At 41.1% G+C, this 16,965-nt stretch overlaps 1 protein-coding gene across 6 annotated transcripts in view; it reads right to left on the bottom strand.

The window, feature by feature from the left end:
• Positions 1–16,965, bottom strand: part of LARS2 (leucyl-tRNA synthetase 2, mitochondrial) — a 248,413-nt gene that overhangs the window by 112,246 nt on the left and 119,202 nt on the right. For all 6 annotated transcript variants that reach the window (XM_060110202.1, XM_060110199.1, XM_060110204.1 and 3 more), the window contains one exon: positions 15,286–15,346. In XM_060110202.1, the coding sequence (XP_059966185.1) occupies positions 15,286–15,346 (61 nt within the window). The remainder of the gene's footprint in view (positions 1–15,285; positions 15,347–16,965) is intronic.

Raw genomic sequence — 16,965 nt, 5'->3', positions numbered from 1 at the left:
GTGAAAGGCAGTGGATGGAAGGAGTGAAGGGCAGGCAGGCTGAAGACCAGGGTCTGAGTGCTGGACTCAGTCTGTGGGTCTGCTGTGGACTTACTGGTAACCCTGGACAAATGACTCATCTCTGTGTGCCTCACTTTCCTCATCTGGAAACTGGGACGCTGTTGTGAGGATCAAGGAATCTGGAGAGGGTCAGCCTGCCTTTCCAACACTGTCTGGCCCAGTATTGATGCATAGCAGGTGCTCAATAAATCTTCATTAAAGCAACAAATACAACAAAATTCAGGATGTCAAGTGTCACTATATTTAAAAAACAAATTAAAGCTTTGAGACAGAGCCCTTGCAAGTTTTCTTAAATATAACAGGTTTTCTAAAAAAGTATCAATAGAATGCCTTTGTTCTTGGAACTAGTCTGGCTTATTCACATTAAATGTTGTCAAGTAGGGGTTCACAGGAGAAATGTCACTCCAATTCACACTGAACCCAGTGTTCTAAGAAACCTGTCTGCAGAACCTTTGAACCTCTAAAGACAAACGAAGAACCATGTTTACCTCCATTAGCAACTTCTACAACATCAAAAACAGATGGCTTTTCAAAAAGAGACACACTTGAGATCAGTTTCTCAGCTCCCTGGTATAACACTGGTTCAGAATTCTGTGTTTCTTCACATTTAATCCACCAATGAGAAAACACTCACCAAGAGTCTACATTACCGAGTCCTTATCCTGAGTGACTCAATAACTGGCTATCATGATAGAAAATGGAGGTACAGAGAACAAAAAGAAGGGAATTTCCATCCAACTCAGGGCTCTGTTTGCTCATTCACTCACTGAATTATTCCACAGAGATTTATCGAGTACCAACAACATATGGGCATTAGGTCAGGGGGCATGAAGATTCAGGCCACCTACCTATACATTAAGCCTTTTCACAGTCTCTCCTCCCTTAAGCAGTTTCTCTGAACTGTCAGCCCCATTCCTATCCCATTCACACTCATTTGTCTCTGAGAGAAAAGAGAGGCAATCCATCACCCACCTTACCTCCCATAGGCATTCCAGGCCCTAAACCCATCCCTCCCACCTCTCCAGTTCTGCTTTATTCCATTGCATTTGCATCTTTCCCAACAACTCTTTGTCATCTACAGGCCCAACCAGGGGTCCCTGTTCTAGACCACATGGCCATTGCTTCCTCCCTCCTAAACTACTTGTTCCCCCCATGACTGCCACTGCCCAGGCTTCTTCAGCTTCACTGTCCGCTTCATCTTGGCTTTATCTTCTCATCCCTCTTCCTTCAACCATCTGTTTAATTCCATCTTGGCTGAGTTTCTCCCTCTGGCCTCCTTTACCTTCCCTGTTCTCCTCCTTTCTGAAGAACTGAGGGAACAGGTGTTAATATCAGGGTAATTAATTAATCATGAACCTAAACATTTGTCTAAGAACTCATTTTTACATAATTATGTTTCTTCATCTCAGGACTAACTTGAGACTGAAAATGAGCATTTAACGAAAACTGAAAATGACAAATGCTAGACACTCTGCTTTTATAGAGCATGTATTTCATTCTTAAAGGTTTTGTTTTTCAAATCTAGGGCTACAGCTAAATTTTCAAGTAATTTAAAAGGTTCATGTTCTACGTGCTCTTGAAGCCAATTTAGAGAATGAGTATTAAGTGAAGGGAAATCATGGTCTTTGCAGTTCTGAAGACAACTCCCACTTTCTGAACTGAAATCAGACTCATCAGTAAGCTCCTCTTTTGCTATTTTCTTGACCACTATTTTTTTTTATATTTTATTTATTTATTTATTATTTTTGGCGTCATTGGGTCTCAGCTGTAGCCGGCAGGATCTTTGTTGAGGCATGAGGGATCTTTCGTTTGCAGCACATGGGCTTCTCTCTAGTTGTGGTGCACAGGCTCCAGAGCGTGTGGGCTCTATAGTTGCAGCACGTGGGCTCTCTAGTTGAAGCGCTCAAAATCAGTAGTTGTGGCGTGCGGGCTTAATTACCCCAAGGCATGTGGGATCTTAGTTCCCCAACCAGGGATTGAACCTGCGTCCCCTGCATTGGAAGGCAGATTCTTTACCACGGTACCACCAGGGAAGTCCCTTGACCATTATTTTTTGAGCAGTGTCATTTTTATGGTAACCTGAAAGCTGCCTCCTGCTACAAACTGCACAAGATTCTGTAAACTATCCATAATCGGACAAGAAGCAACAATTTGGGGCTTCCCTGGTGGCGCAGTGGTTGAGAGTCTGCCTGCCGATGCAGGGGACACGGGTTCGTGCCCCCGTCCGGGAAGATCCCACATGCCGCGGAGCAGCTAGGCCCGTGAGCCATGGCCGCTGAGCCTGCGCGTTCGGAGCCTGTGCTCCGCAACGGGAGAGGCCACAGCAGTGAGAGGCTCGCGTACCGCAAAAAAAAAAAAAAAAAAAAAAGAAGAAGCAACAATTTGCCTAATTTCCTGGTAACTGTTCTTTGCCAGCTGACAAGAATTTCATCAAGGCAGTCAAACAATACAGACAGCTTTTCTAACTAGACAGTTGGGAACGAAAACCCTCCATTAAACTACAGACGAGATGAATGGGTTTGAGTTGCAGTTTGTTATCGGTCTATATGGGGAGATGCCAGTATTTCAACTATCCATGCCAAACCAGCTCTCTATAACTGTTCCATTTTTCTGGAAGGAAAAGAACATTAATTTTATCTGCAACATACTTGAAAGTTTCAGGATCAACAGGGCAGAGTCATCTGAAAGATATTTTTGAGATGTGAGTTCTCTAGGTTTCCTGAATAATGTGAAGGCTATTTGTTATACACGGACATGGATCCAGAGGAAGAGGAAATATTCATCAATTCATCAATTCCAAGGATGCAAAAGTGACAGCAGTGCCCAAAATGAGCTGTTCTGCTGCCTGTGAGCGCCATAAGCAACGAGTAGTAGAAACCCATCACAGCTTAAAAGATTTCCTATGTGACACAGACCAAGAAATAAAACTATAAACTTAGTAAGTAGTATAGAAAATTATTTTGAAGGTCTTTTAGTCCAATGATGTTTAAGGGAAAGATTATGGGCAGGGAAGTGCAGATCAGAATCTCACAAGAAGAAGGAGGGATTTAAAACTATATATGCCGTCTTCTTCTGGGAAGATGGAATAGATGTACTTTTCCCTGTTCTTTCCACTAAGTACAACTAAAAACCTCGAATATTATATATATGTATAAAACAAACATAGACTCCAATAAATTGAGAAGAGAAGGTAGACTAATTAGAGACCTCAGCACCTGAGGAGTGACACAGTGGTGAGTTCCACGGATTTTCTCCTAAGTCCCAGAATTGGAGCTAATGAAGCCAGTAATCCAGAAATGCCAAGGAGTACAGACAAAAAATTAAAAAGAAGAAAAAAGAAAAGCCTGCTCTCTTTAGCCAGAGTACCAGGAAAGGGACAGCCTAGCAAGAGAGAACATTTAGACAATAATTGCTCTACCTTAGTCAACACCACAGAAAAAAAATGACAGTCCTACCCTCGCCAGCAAGGGCTCAGTGGAGAGTCTAGACTTACAACCTTGGGAGGCAATAACAAGGCAGCCCAATCTCTCTCTGTGTCAGTGTGGTATCAGAGGAGGTTGAGTGGAAAGCCGGGACTCTCCTACCCCTACTGGGCACTAGGCTTTTATATACAGAATGGATAAACAACAAGGTCCTACTGTAGAGCACAAAGAGCTATACTGAATACCCTATGATAAACTGTAATGGAAAAGAATATATATAAAAAAGAATGTAAATATGTATAATTGAATCACTTTGTTGTACAGCAGAAACTAACACAACATTATAAATCCACTATACTTCAATAAAAATAAAATAAAATGCAAGTTAACGTAGAAAAAAAAACCCTTGGCGGTGTCAGTGGAGACCACAGGGGTGGGGTCTGGACTTCTACCCCAACCAGCAGTAATGAGGTGCCCCTCCCTCTCCCTGATGGGACAGTGTCAGAGGAGTTCAAACGGAGAGTCAGGGAGTCCATCCCTGCTCTATGAAAACTCTTGAATAGTAAGATTTGATGAGCCTCTGGATGATAACGTGCAGGAAGGGTGGCCCACCCCAGTTCCACTGGGACAGAAGATTCTGTGCTTGAGACCCTCCTGGACCTCATCCTATATACTTCATCTGGCTGTTCATCTGTATCCTTTGATGTCCTTCATAATAAATCACTAATCTAGTAAGTAGACTGCTTTCCTGAATTCTGTGAAATTCATGAATTCTTGCTAGCAAATTAATCAAGGAAGGGTTGTGGGAACCTCTGACTTACAGCCAGTTGGTCAGAAGCATAGGTAAAAACCTGGACTTGTAATTGGCATAAGAAGTGGGGGAGGGGGAAAGTCCTGTAGGGCTAAGCCTTTAACTTGTGGGATCTGACACCATCTCCATGTAGATAGTATCAGAATTGAGTTAAATTGTAGAACACACATCTGCTGTCAGAAGTGAAGGTGCTGTAGTAGAGTACTGAGAGTACAGGAGACACACAGGAATGTTTTTCCTCCAGAAAATCATACAGAGAATTCTGATCATAATATTGAGTTAAAGAAGCCAGACGTTGGGCTTCCCTGGTGGCACAGTGGTTGAGAGTCCGCCTGCCGATGCAGGGGACACGGGTTCATGCCCCGGTCCGGCAAGATCCCACATGCCATGGAGCGGCTAGGCCTGTGAGCTATGGCCGCTGAGCCTGTGCGTCCGGAGCCTGTGCTCCGCAACTGAAGAGGCCACAACAGTGAGACGCCCACGTACCGCAAAAAAAAAAAAAAGAAGCTAGACGCAAAAGAACACATACTATCTGAGTTCATTTATGTAACTACGAAAACCATATGTAGGTGGTAAAACTGAAAACAAGGCAGTGATTATCATAAATGTCAGAACAAAGGTTCCCTATAATGGTGGTAGTGGGGAGAGATGGAGTTGTGATTGGAAAAGGGCGCACAGAGAACTGCTGGGTGCTGCAAAGTTCTATTTCTTAACCTACGTGGTAGCTGTACATTCCAATAATGCATTAAGCTTTACATACATGCTTTTGCTCTACTCTATCCATGTTTAATATTTCACAGTGAAAGAAGTTATAAAAATAATCTTGTATTTGCAAAAACATTGCCTATTTCTTAAAATTTTGTTTTTATTATTCATTTATGCTCTACCACACGTCAGAAAAAATTGATGGTAGGTCTTCTTATGATTCCTACCTAATAAGGTTTGGGAGCACGATCATTCCTAAGACCCTTTTTTCTGAATAGGAAAACAAAACCACAGACCTACTGCATCAGAAACTCTGGGGGTGGGGCCCAGAAAACTGTGGTTTAATAAGCCCTCTTGGTGATTCTGATGCTCGTCACTGGTATAAGCACACACATAAATTATCCTTGTTATTTTTATGGAGTAACAACTTCATCTTCAAGACCTTGTGATCTTGAACCACATGCTTAGAGCACCTTGCATCGTACACCTACAGGCACCTGTTCTGTCAAAGGTTGTACTGGCTATTGTGCAAAACTGACCTGGAGACCTGATTCAGCCATGGGGAAAGAGGTTTTGTACTCTTATTTTCTACAGTATTTGTAGAGTGATCTAATCTCTTTAATAACCATATGGGGCCTCCCTGGTGGCGCAAGTGGTTGAGAGTCCGCCTGCCGATGCAGGGGATACGGGTTCGTGCCCCGGTCTGGGAGGATCCCATATGCCGTGGAGCAGCTGGGCCCGTGAGCCATGGCCGCTGAGCCTGCGCGTCCGGAGCCTGCGCGTCCGGAGCCTGCGCGTCCGGAGCCTGTGCTCCGCAACGGGGGAGGCCACAGCAGTGAGAGGCCCGCATACCGCAAAAAAAAAAAAAAAAAAAAAAAATAACCATATGAACTTGAGGCTCAGAGGGGCAAGAGATCATGCCCAGCATGTGTGAATGGCAAAGCCCATCACCAAAACCCAAGCCTCTGGAATGAGCATTCAAGATCCAATCTCCTAGAAGCATTTAACAAGCATTAAATTGGTAAATTCTATTCCCATTAGCCAGAGTGTACATCCTTGATAGGGCTCATGACCACCACTGGGAATGAGGATAAAACAAACTACTTCCTTGCATAGCCACATTTGCTGAGTGGCCCCAGGAAACCTCCTTCTTTAGTTAGGGCTGAAGAGTCCAAGAACACTATCCTGTCTGAGGCAATGAAAAATTTCCCTCCATGTTTTAGGCTGGTAAGGACTGAGCTGTCACAGCTGTGCATGAGGTCAGCTGCATGTGTGCTAGGTATTCATGATGAGACACGGTTCCCAACCTCGAGATGATGACAATTCTGAACATTAACCCTTATGCATCAGCACCAACCTTCCCTGAAATGAAAGCACTAGAGATATGCTGCCAATTCATTTCAGTTGAAACAAAGGTATTGCCTCTTCCCTCCCAACCAAAAGAAAAACCTCTGGAAAAAGGTTAGTTTTCTGATTCTGAGAGACAGAAAGTAATCTAGAGTCAGAGATCTACCAGACCAACTGCTTCACCTCTGTAAGGACTTGAAAGAGGACTCAGAGAGTCAAACACTTCGAGGGCCTGTTACACGTTGTCAAGGCAACCACAACCCCGAGCTCTCATAATGGGAATCTTCCCAACCAGGTTTTCAGGCAATCACTTGCCCTAAATTCTTTTTGTTTTAGGCTATTCTTTAAATTCTTTTAAAATAAAAACCGTTAAAAATATATCTTTCTATTATCCTGGAACCCTCATTATTTCTTGGAGTTTAATCTTTCCTTTCGAATGTCTAGTCTTCTATGTAAATAAAATTCCGAGGCAGTAAGGGTCTTGAAGCAATAATAATTTTCATTTTGTAATCATACAAATCATGCTGTCTTTGAAAATAAACTCATGCAGGTATGGTCCAAAGGGCGTGTGTTTTGGATGAAAAGAGAGTACTGGTTCCAAACCATGATTATGACATGAGGGTGGGGAAGAAAAGGCTAAACAAAGACCAGCAGAAGTGCAGGCAAACAAACCCACGGAATAAGAAATACTAATAAGACAACCAGTGAAATCTGCAAAATGACTGGTATTCCATGATTTTATGGTATTAGCATTAATTGTTTTAGGTGTGATAATGGAATTGTGAAGAAGGAAGGAAGGAGGGAAGGAAGGAAGGTGAGTCAAGGAAAATGGATGAGAATAAGGGAATGGAAAGAGGACAGTGAAAGGGAAGAAAGACGGAGAGAGAGAGAGAAATAGAAGCAAAGAGATGCAAATAGAAGCAAAGCACCATCTGCACATGGTGGAGATGCCACAAATGCCTCAGCAGCCCCCTTAATTTATGTAGGCTGTGCAGCATTGATGGATAAAACTTGGATAAGCTCGACATCATAAAAGCCTGTCCCAGTAAAAATTCTGATGGAGCCTGATGTGCCTCTTCCACTGCTCCAGGATAACCACACTACACATCCACCTTAGCCCACTCAGCCTTTGGGGAACATGGTGGGGGGCACACTGAGCTCGTTTCAATGGATGATTGTCTTGGGGGCAGTAATTCCTGTGTTTGCCTGGCCCCAAGGGGACTGATGGGCAAAGCCATCAGTCTTATTACTGGGCATCAACATGTAGAGAAGGCAGAATGGAGAAACATGAGAAGGGAATCAAACACAGAAAATTAAAATCCAGTGAAAATGAGTGCAAATAAAATTTCATAAGATCTCCATAGTAAAGAAACTCAGCAGGGTCAACTCTTGACTACTCTAGTAAAGGAGACAAGAAAAGTTAATCCAAACATCATTTATGCCCAGTCCTATGTTCCTGTTTTTTTTTTATTTTACATTGGAGTATGAGTATTTGGGGATTGCTCAGCAAGCACCATAAACAGCTAATAAAGCCCTGCTCTCGCAGATTCCACAGGCATTACTTTGAATTCTATCTGGTTTGGATGTTTCTTTCCTTTCGTATACTTGTCTGGTTTTGAAGGGAACTCCTAGGGAACTGCTCCCCAAATAATTATCCAGGTGACTCCTGATAAAAATCAAGCCCCAGAGTCTATGTCAATCAAAACACAGCCAAGGCCTGGTCCAGAACCAGCTCAGGCACCAGAGCACTGGTGAGACAGTAGAGATCAAAGTCAGAGACACACTTGCCTCAGTGGGCCATACCACACAACTTAGAAGCTAACTATGTCACTGTCACAAGGAACTCACGGGGCCATCCCCTAGGACCAGTGCATGATCACCAAGGCCATAATCTGAACCCATGAGAGCAGAATGCAGGTTCACACCCTCTCCAGAAAGGCTGCCAATTATTCCACAAAATAAGTGCTCCACAAAAAAACATGTCTGATCTCTCTCATTGCACAGTTTGGAATTTTATCTCCTCTTCACTCTTCCCTTAGTAGATGTTCAACTATTCAAATTCAGCTTTCCGTTTCTTACTTTCCAAATCGAGATGATACAAGCTATTTGCGGAGTAACGTCTGAAAAAGTGAAACACAGTGCTGAGCTAAAAGACATCATTTGATTATCATTCTGGCTTACCATTAATTCGAGAAATGTATACTCTTTTCCTTTTAATTCACAGAATTAAGCATTTTCTGTAAGAAAGATGAGAATGCAGCTCCGGAGCTGGACCATTCCTACAGGGATTCCCATCCAGGCAAAGACAGGAAGAATGAGGCCATGACCCATGTTTTCAAGTTAGCTTTCTCCACCTGGGGGAGGAAGATAATGTTTCGGAGCCATCTTATTTTTTAAATATTCTGTTAACTGTCAGATACCCATCTGCTTAATTATCCAGTTTTTATGGGACTTTAGGATTGTTATTTGCAAAGGGTACAGATCCGCCTCGTCAATTAAATAAACTATTCCTCTACCTCCTCACTCTGCTGCTCTATATGACCAATCAGATTGTAAAGGTTTCATTAAAAAGCACTGGTGGGGGGCTTCCCTGGTGGCACAGTGGTTGAGAGTCCGCCTGCCGATGCAGGGGACACAGGTTCGTGCCCCGGTCCGGGAGGATCCCACATGCCGCGGAGCGGCTGGGCCCGTGAGCCATGGCCGCTGGGCCTGTGCGTCCGGAGCCTGTGCTCCGCAATGGGAGAGGCCACAACAGTGAGAGGCCTGCGTACCGCAAAAAAAAAAAAAAAAAAAAAAGCACTGGTGGATTTCTGGGAAAAAGGGCATCAAGAACACATGTATCTAAACTTGTTTCCATTACTCCCATTAAAATGACCAAGAGAATATAAAGATGGGGGCCGAGGGGACTGCACCAATACAGGAAGTAACGAGGTGCCACTAACATGCCAGAAATGACAAGGAGTTTTGGCAGATGGGACTAGGTTGAAGAAAAATACCATAAACCAAACAGCATCTCCCCCTCTTAAGGACACACTGGGTTCTTGAGAAGCAGGGCTCTGGCACCCCTTACTTGAAACAGCAAATCTAGAGGGGAGAGTGGGCTACAGAGCAGGTAGAAAGTCCACCAACTGGACACACCTGTCTGTGGTGCCTCAGAAGCATTTGAAGCAGTCAGGGTGTCACAGGGGCATCTGTGATACCACAACTCACACTCGGGTAAAGATCAGAGCAGAGAGAAAGATGCCCCAGGAGCTATGGGTTCCCCGAACCCAGACAGAAATGAATGAGGCAGAGAGTATAACAGAGCTTCCACTCCACTCCCCTCATCTCATGCTGATGGATCCCTAAACTGATACACTAGTCCACCTCACTCAGGAAATGGGGGAAAAATCCACAAGGTGTCTATGAAAAGATTCTGAAACAAACAAGGAGAGCACAGCATTTCAAACTTGTAAAAAGATTTATTACAAGAAGCAGAAATAATTTTTCAAGAGCATCACCTTGTATTCTCAAGAAAATTTTTGAACATACACGGTCTGTGAAATGAGATAAGATAGCAAAATAATAAGAAAAAAAAAGCAGTTGGCCAAGAGGCTGGAGAAAGAAAATGGGAACTGAATGAGATGAGGAACACTAAGAATCAATCTAAAAATACAATAGCATTACTATCTGCATTAGAAACCATACAAAGCAGCCCTGATTCAATAGAAACTGAATCAGTGATGTGGAATGCAAACATGAGAAGTTCTCCCAAAAGGTAGATAAGAACAAAGGGACCAACATAATGAGAAAGATGGTGAAAACAATGGAGGACAGTGAACAGAGCACACACTCAAAGTCAGTGTTCTTGAGAAAGAGAGTCTAGAAAACCAACAGGAGGAAATACCTACACTGCAGATCAAAAGTGGTCACCAAGCACCAGGCAAAATTAAAGTGAGAGGATGGACACTGAGCTACACTCTGATGAAAAATTTAAATGGAAAAGGCAGAGACAGGAGTCCAACAAGCATCAAAACAAGGGTAGAAAGATCATTGTATTACAAAGAGATGATCTGGGCTGGCCTCAGACTTCTCCATCAGAGGCCAATGGGCCAGATGGTGGTCATTCCATAAATCTACACATGTGATTAAACTGTACAGAACTACTACTACTACTCCTACACACACACACACACACACACACACTGTGTGTACATATAAAAACTGGTGAAATCTGAATAAAATCTGTACTCTAGTTAATAGTATTGTGCCAATGTTAATTTCCTGGTTTTGATATTATATTGTAGTTGTATAAAATGTTATCATTGGGGGAAACTGGGTGAAGCGTCCATAGGATCTGTCTATACTATCTTGGCAACTTCCTGTGAGTCTATAATTTGGTTTTTTTTTTAAGACAGTGAATCAAGGATCAAGGTCTACTAAAGAGATTTGAAAGAAAAAAGAATTCCATACCTCAGTAAGTTGCTGGTCATAGGTGAAAGCAATGAAAAGTCATTCTCCATTATGAAAATAACATGTAATATCAGAAGATTCAAAGCAAGAGCTAAAATATCTAAACATTTTCTTTCATGAATCTAAATTGTGAAAATGGGCAATCATGCTCTATAAGGTCTACTGATGAGCACTGAAACTAGTTAAGGAGCATTCAGTTTAAGTAATTTGCTATGAAAATGATTCTAAAACCAAAAGCAAAGATCTATGTTTATGTTTAAGGAATGACACATGATAAGAAAAATTACAATAAGAAGAAATTAGGGGGCTTCCCTGGTGGCGCAGTGGTTGAGAATCTGCCTGCCAACGCAGGGGACACGGGTTCGAGCCCTGGTCTGGGAAGATCTCACATGCTGCGGAGCAACTAAGCCCGTGAGCCACAACTACTGAGCCTGCGCGTCTGGAGCCTGTGCTCCGCAACAAGAGAGGCTGCGATAGTGAGAGGCCCGCGCACAGCGATTTAGAGTGGCCCCCGCTTGCCACAACTAGAGAAAGCCCTCACACAGAAACGAAGACCCAACACAGCCAAACATAAATAAATAAATAAATAAATATTTTTTAAAAAGAAGAAGAAGAAATTAGGCCTAAAATCTCAGAACATACCCCCCAAAACCTCTGGAAAATAGATTTAGAAAGTGGAAAGTGTGGGACTTCCCTGGTGGCACAGTGGTTAAGAATCCACCTGCCAATGCAAGTGACATGGGTTCGGTCCCTGGTCCAGGAAGATCTCATATGCCAGGAAGCAACTAAGCCCACGCACCACAACTACTGAGCCTGTGCTCTAGAGCCCACGAGCCACAACTACTGAGCCCATGTGCTGCAACTACTGAAGCCCATGCACTTAGAGACTGTTCTCCACAACAAGAGAAACCACCACAATGAGAAGCCCACTCACCACAACAAAGAGTAGCCCCTGATCGCTGCAACTAGAGAAAGCCCGCGCATAGCAATGAAGACCCAGTGCTGCCGGCTAATCTCCTTATCTTATTGATACATGGGAGGCAAAAACATATGTTCTGTTTTATTTTTCATGTTGATACTAAATGCGTGGTTTAAGACCTTTACAGCTATCTTTTAGCACAATGAAGAATTGCTATATTAGTTATAAAAATAAATACAAATAGCTTACACTTCCCTGTTAAAGACAAAGACTCTAGATTAGCCAAAAGATGATTTCCCCCATATGCTTTGTCCATCTTTTAATTTTTTAAATTAATTGTATCCACAAGTGATGCCCCAAAAGAATTCAACAAATAAAGGATAAAATATTTTTCAAATGGGCAAAATATATCAAGGAAACAGAAACACAAGATAGTAGGGATGGCACTGTCAGTATCAGACAATAAGAAGAAATTTCTGTTACCTGGTATTAGAGCCAATTATAAAGCAACTGTAACTAAAAATAGCTTAGTAATGACATAGTAATAAATGGATCAAATGAACAGAAACAGAACTTAGTGTATAATAACTGTGTAAAAGAAGATGGTTATAATAAAGTTAGCCTTTTAAATCAATGAGGAAAAGAATGTTTGAAAATCAAAGAAAGAAACAATTGGTTATTCAGAAAAAGGAGGAATTCCTTATCTTATATCATATACTAAAATAATTCCAGTTGAGTTAAATGCAAAAATTAAACACAAGATTGAGAAAAAAATGTATTTATCTGAAAGGCCTTTCCAAGTACATATTTGTGTGCTAACAATAATCCCACTACAAACAAAATGCAAGGCAAATGATAAATTGAGGGAAAATATTTGTAACAAAATGAATATCATTAAGGAAAGGACAAACACCCTCTAACCATATGGGCAAAAGACATAATTAGATTATTCACACACACCCTCCCTCCCCAAATTCAAACATTCATTAAAAGCACAGAAAAACTCATCACTAATAACAAAAGAAGTACAGGTGAAAACAACTATATAATAACTTGGGAGTGTAAATATGTATAACCCTTATGGAGGATAATTTGGCAATAGCAAAGTAACATAAGCAAATTATACCTTTAAGTATCTTTAAATTCAAGTACTGTAAGCTTTAAACTTGCTCATGGTTTTTTTTTTTTTTTTTTTTTTTTTTTTTGCGATACGCGGGCCTCTCACCGCTGTGGCCTCTCCCGTTGCGGAGGACAGGCTCCAGACGCGCAGGCCCAGTGGCCACGGCTCACGGGCCCAGCCGCTCCGCAGCATGTGGGATCCTCCCGGACCGGGCACGAACCCGTGTCCCCTGCATCGGCAGGCGGACTCTCAACCACTGCGCCACCAGGGAAGCCCGCTCATGGTTTTTTGAGAAGTCATATTAAGGAAATAAAATACGTGTACTAAAGTATCTACTCCAAGTGCGGGGGGTGAGCACAGCAGTCATAAATTGGCCAGTGGATTAGCCCAGCCCTGCCACTTGGGTGACCCGCAATAAAATGATGTCAATAAAATCACCCACATTTTAAAGCTTTCTAGAGATCTGAAGAGAGAATTATGGGTGCCTGGCCCATGGGAATTGTTCAGTAACTATTAGACACTGATAGCAGGGGTGGTGATATTTATCTACAATCCTGCACTAACAGGTTCAAAATCCCTTATCTGAAATGCTTGTGGTCCAACTGTGGTACTTCAGAACTAAGACCTTTTTGGATATGAAAAGGTAACAGTATATTTACCTAACTAGGTCTGGGAGAGCACCTGGTAATCAATTACATCACTATTCCTAGAGTAAAATATATGAATATTCATTCTAAGTGAGATAAACATCAGTTCAGGTCAGGTTTTGCAGTCAAATGAGTTATGGAAAAACTTTTCGTTTTTACAGCTTTCTGGACTTCAGATTTTTACAAGAGGGATTGAGAACCTATATTTATAACAGAGAAACATTAGAATCTATCTAAACATATGATAATAAGGGGTAGGTTACATAAATTATGATACATTCATAAGATGGAAAACTATACAGCTATAAAAAGTCACTTTTCCCAAAGAATATTTAATAAACTGGGAAAATGTTCATGAATAGCAGGTAAAAAAAAAGCAAAATAAAAAACATGAATTATGAATTCTATTTTGCAAAAGTAAATTATATAATATTCCAGAATAAAAGACTACAAGGAACCATACAAGGACGTTAAATTAACCACATTGTGGTTAACCACATTATGTTCTTCCTTATACTTTTCTGTATTTTCTAATCTTCTATGATAATCAGGAAAACAATCCATTAATTTTTGAACTATTTATGGTTGCTGTTCCTGCGTAGGACTAGGCTAGTTCTCATCCTAGAAGGTTAACAAGCCCATCTCTGCTCTCAAGGAATTTACCAACACATCTCTGGAGAGCTGAGGGCATTACTCAGTTCTCTCCACATTAGAATGCATTTCATTCTCCATCAGCACTTCCCCACTGGCACCTCAGGACAACTTGACTCAGGCACCAGGACTTTTTCACACCTCTACCAAATGAAACCCTGGTGACCTTGCAAGTTAGTGATAAAAATGGCATCAGTGCTACAATAAGAACTTGATTCAACCCATGACCTTATCTAAAGAAGCTAAAAAAGAAAAAATAGAAAAAAAGAAAAAAGCAGGGACTGTTTAAACGTGTTTGATTTTCACTCTTTTTTACTGTACTCATCAAATTGCAATCATTTAAGAAATTATGGGGGAGGAGGAGATAGGTGATTGCATTTGGGTTTGTTCCAGGTGCTTTGCATGACTAAAAGGATGTGGACTTGAACTTGGCAGATCCAGCAATGAAAAGCATTTTGTGGAGTTAATGGGATGCTAAGAGAGGTCACGACACTGGTTCGTGGAGAGGACAAGCAAGAGTTCATCTTACCCAACAGACCGCTCATCAATGTCTAAGGGGTGGTCTTTGGCCAGAGCTTTAAAGGGCTCAGCCGTATTTAGTGCAGGTGTTCCTAACACCCAGGTGGTCTTCACTGAACTCCACCCAGGTCTGGAATTCTCCAGTGGTTTAATACACAGTTTGAAAACATTTTATACCAAAAGGCTATTTGTTATAAGCCTCAATTCCAAACATGGAACAAAAGAGATAAGTGATCCATCAACCTACACCTAATCACCTAAAGGGACCACATGGGTTGATATTTAATCACTTTTACATAGATTCCAATAGTCTTTTTAAACTATTGTTGAGAACATGAGAAATCCTGTGCAAAGATTTTGCCACACATAAATAATAGCCAACTGTGGAGTTAAATAAGAAGTTAACTCTTTTAGCTTAATCCCACAGAAAATTACTTGTTTGCAGGCAAATTATCCACTGGGGATACTTTTTTATTTGTGGAATGCTAATCCTTCCCTCCTGCTTTCTGCCACCCTTCTTTTCCTCCTTCCTCCAAACCTGAAGAGAAGGAAGATAAAGTAAACGTGCACAATCTCCCATTCAATCAGGACCTTGGTTAAAATAAAGACCTTCCAGGAAAAAGGTGACTTACCCTATCCCAGCTGAAACACAGGCCCAGTCGATCAAGTTGTTTCCTCATGTGTCTAATATTACTGCGAAACAAAGGGAAAAGAGTATGGATTTTAGAAACAGGAAAAGCCATAAACAAACTACACTTTGAGAATGTGAAAAGGAAACTGGAAAAGTCTAGATTATTCCAAAGGGCTTTAAGTGTTGTTTCGCCCTGACGAAGAAATTAATTACTAAGAATCAGTGAAAATATCTGCCTAGTAGAAGACATCTATTCTTTGTACCCTTGCAAAAGCCACTAAAAACCATGATAGTCTTTGGTCCTGGGGACTAACCCTTTCCCTGGCCATTCAGGAAGGCAACCCTTCTGATTTGTGCACTCCTGGCCCATCCATATATGCCTGTATTCTGCACAAATTTAAGCCAAGCATTTACAAATTTAAAAGTGACTGAAAAGAAAAATCTTAACATACAAATTGCAGGAATCCAAGAGGAGCCATACAGTGCTTTGTCAATCAAAACCTAAAACCGAAAACTCTCCAACAATTGGAAAAGAGGAGAGAAGTAAATTAATCAACTTTAATATAATATGAAATAAAATATTATTTACTTTTTTATTTTTAAATTAAAAAAAATTTTAACCTTTTTTATTGAAATATAGTTAATTTACAGTGTTGTGTTAGTTTCAGATATATAGTAAAGTGATTGAGTTATACATATATACATATAAATATATTTTTCAGATTATTTTCCATTATAGGTTATTACAAGACAGAGTATAGTCCCCTGTGCTATACAATAAGTCCTTGCTGTTTGTCTATTTTATATACAGTAATATGTATATGTTAATCCCAAACTCCTAATTTATTCCCCCCTGCCCTGCCCCACTATCCCCTTTGGTAACCATAAATTTGTTTTCTATGTCTGTGAGTCTATTTCTGTTTTGTAAGTAAGTTTATTTGTATCAATTTTTTAGATTCCACACGTAAGTGATATCATACCATATTTGTCTTCCTCTGTCTGACTTACTTCAGTTAATATGATAATCTCTAGGTCCTCTTTTTTCTTTTTAAAGAAAAAGGACTAAGTCATTTCTACTATGTCCCCTTTCAGTTCAAGCAGACTGAAAATATGAAAAACCATGAAGTTCTCTAGGTGATCTCTGATTAGCTAACAATATCTTATTTTAATTCCAAGCCTCGTGTTAAGCATTTTGCAGAAAAGTGCTTGCAACAGACTGAATGTTTGTGTCCCCCTCAAATTGTTATGTTAAAACCTAATCTCCAACGTAATGGTATTTTGAGGTAACCAAAGGTACTATGAGAGGTAACCGGATTAGTGCCTTTATAAAAGAGACTCCAGAGAGCAACCTTGCCCCTTCTACCATGTCAAGATACAGAGAGAAGACAGCTGTCTATGAACCAAGAAGCGGGTCCTCACCAGACACCAAATCTGCCAAGTGCCTTGATCTCGGACTTCCCAGCCTCTAGAACTGTGAGAAATACATTTCTGTTGTTTTATAAGCCACCCAGACTATGGTATTTTTGTTATAGCAGCCGACTAAGACAGTGCTTAATCTTTATCCATTCATAAGAGGTAGGAACTATGACTATCCCTCCTTTACAGATAAATAAACTGAGGCGCAGAGAGGTTAAGTAATTTGCTCAAGGTGAATGGCTAGGAAGAAGGAAAGGCAGGATTT

Source organism: Mesoplodon densirostris, chromosome 10 (genome assembly GCF_025265405.1).
Source record: "Mesoplodon densirostris isolate mMesDen1 chromosome 10, mMesDen1 primary haplotype, whole genome shotgun sequence".
Lineage (NCBI taxonomy): Eukaryota > Metazoa > Chordata > Mammalia > Artiodactyla > Ziphiidae > Mesoplodon > Mesoplodon densirostris.
This window is presented reverse-complemented; position numbering and strand designations above follow the sequence as displayed.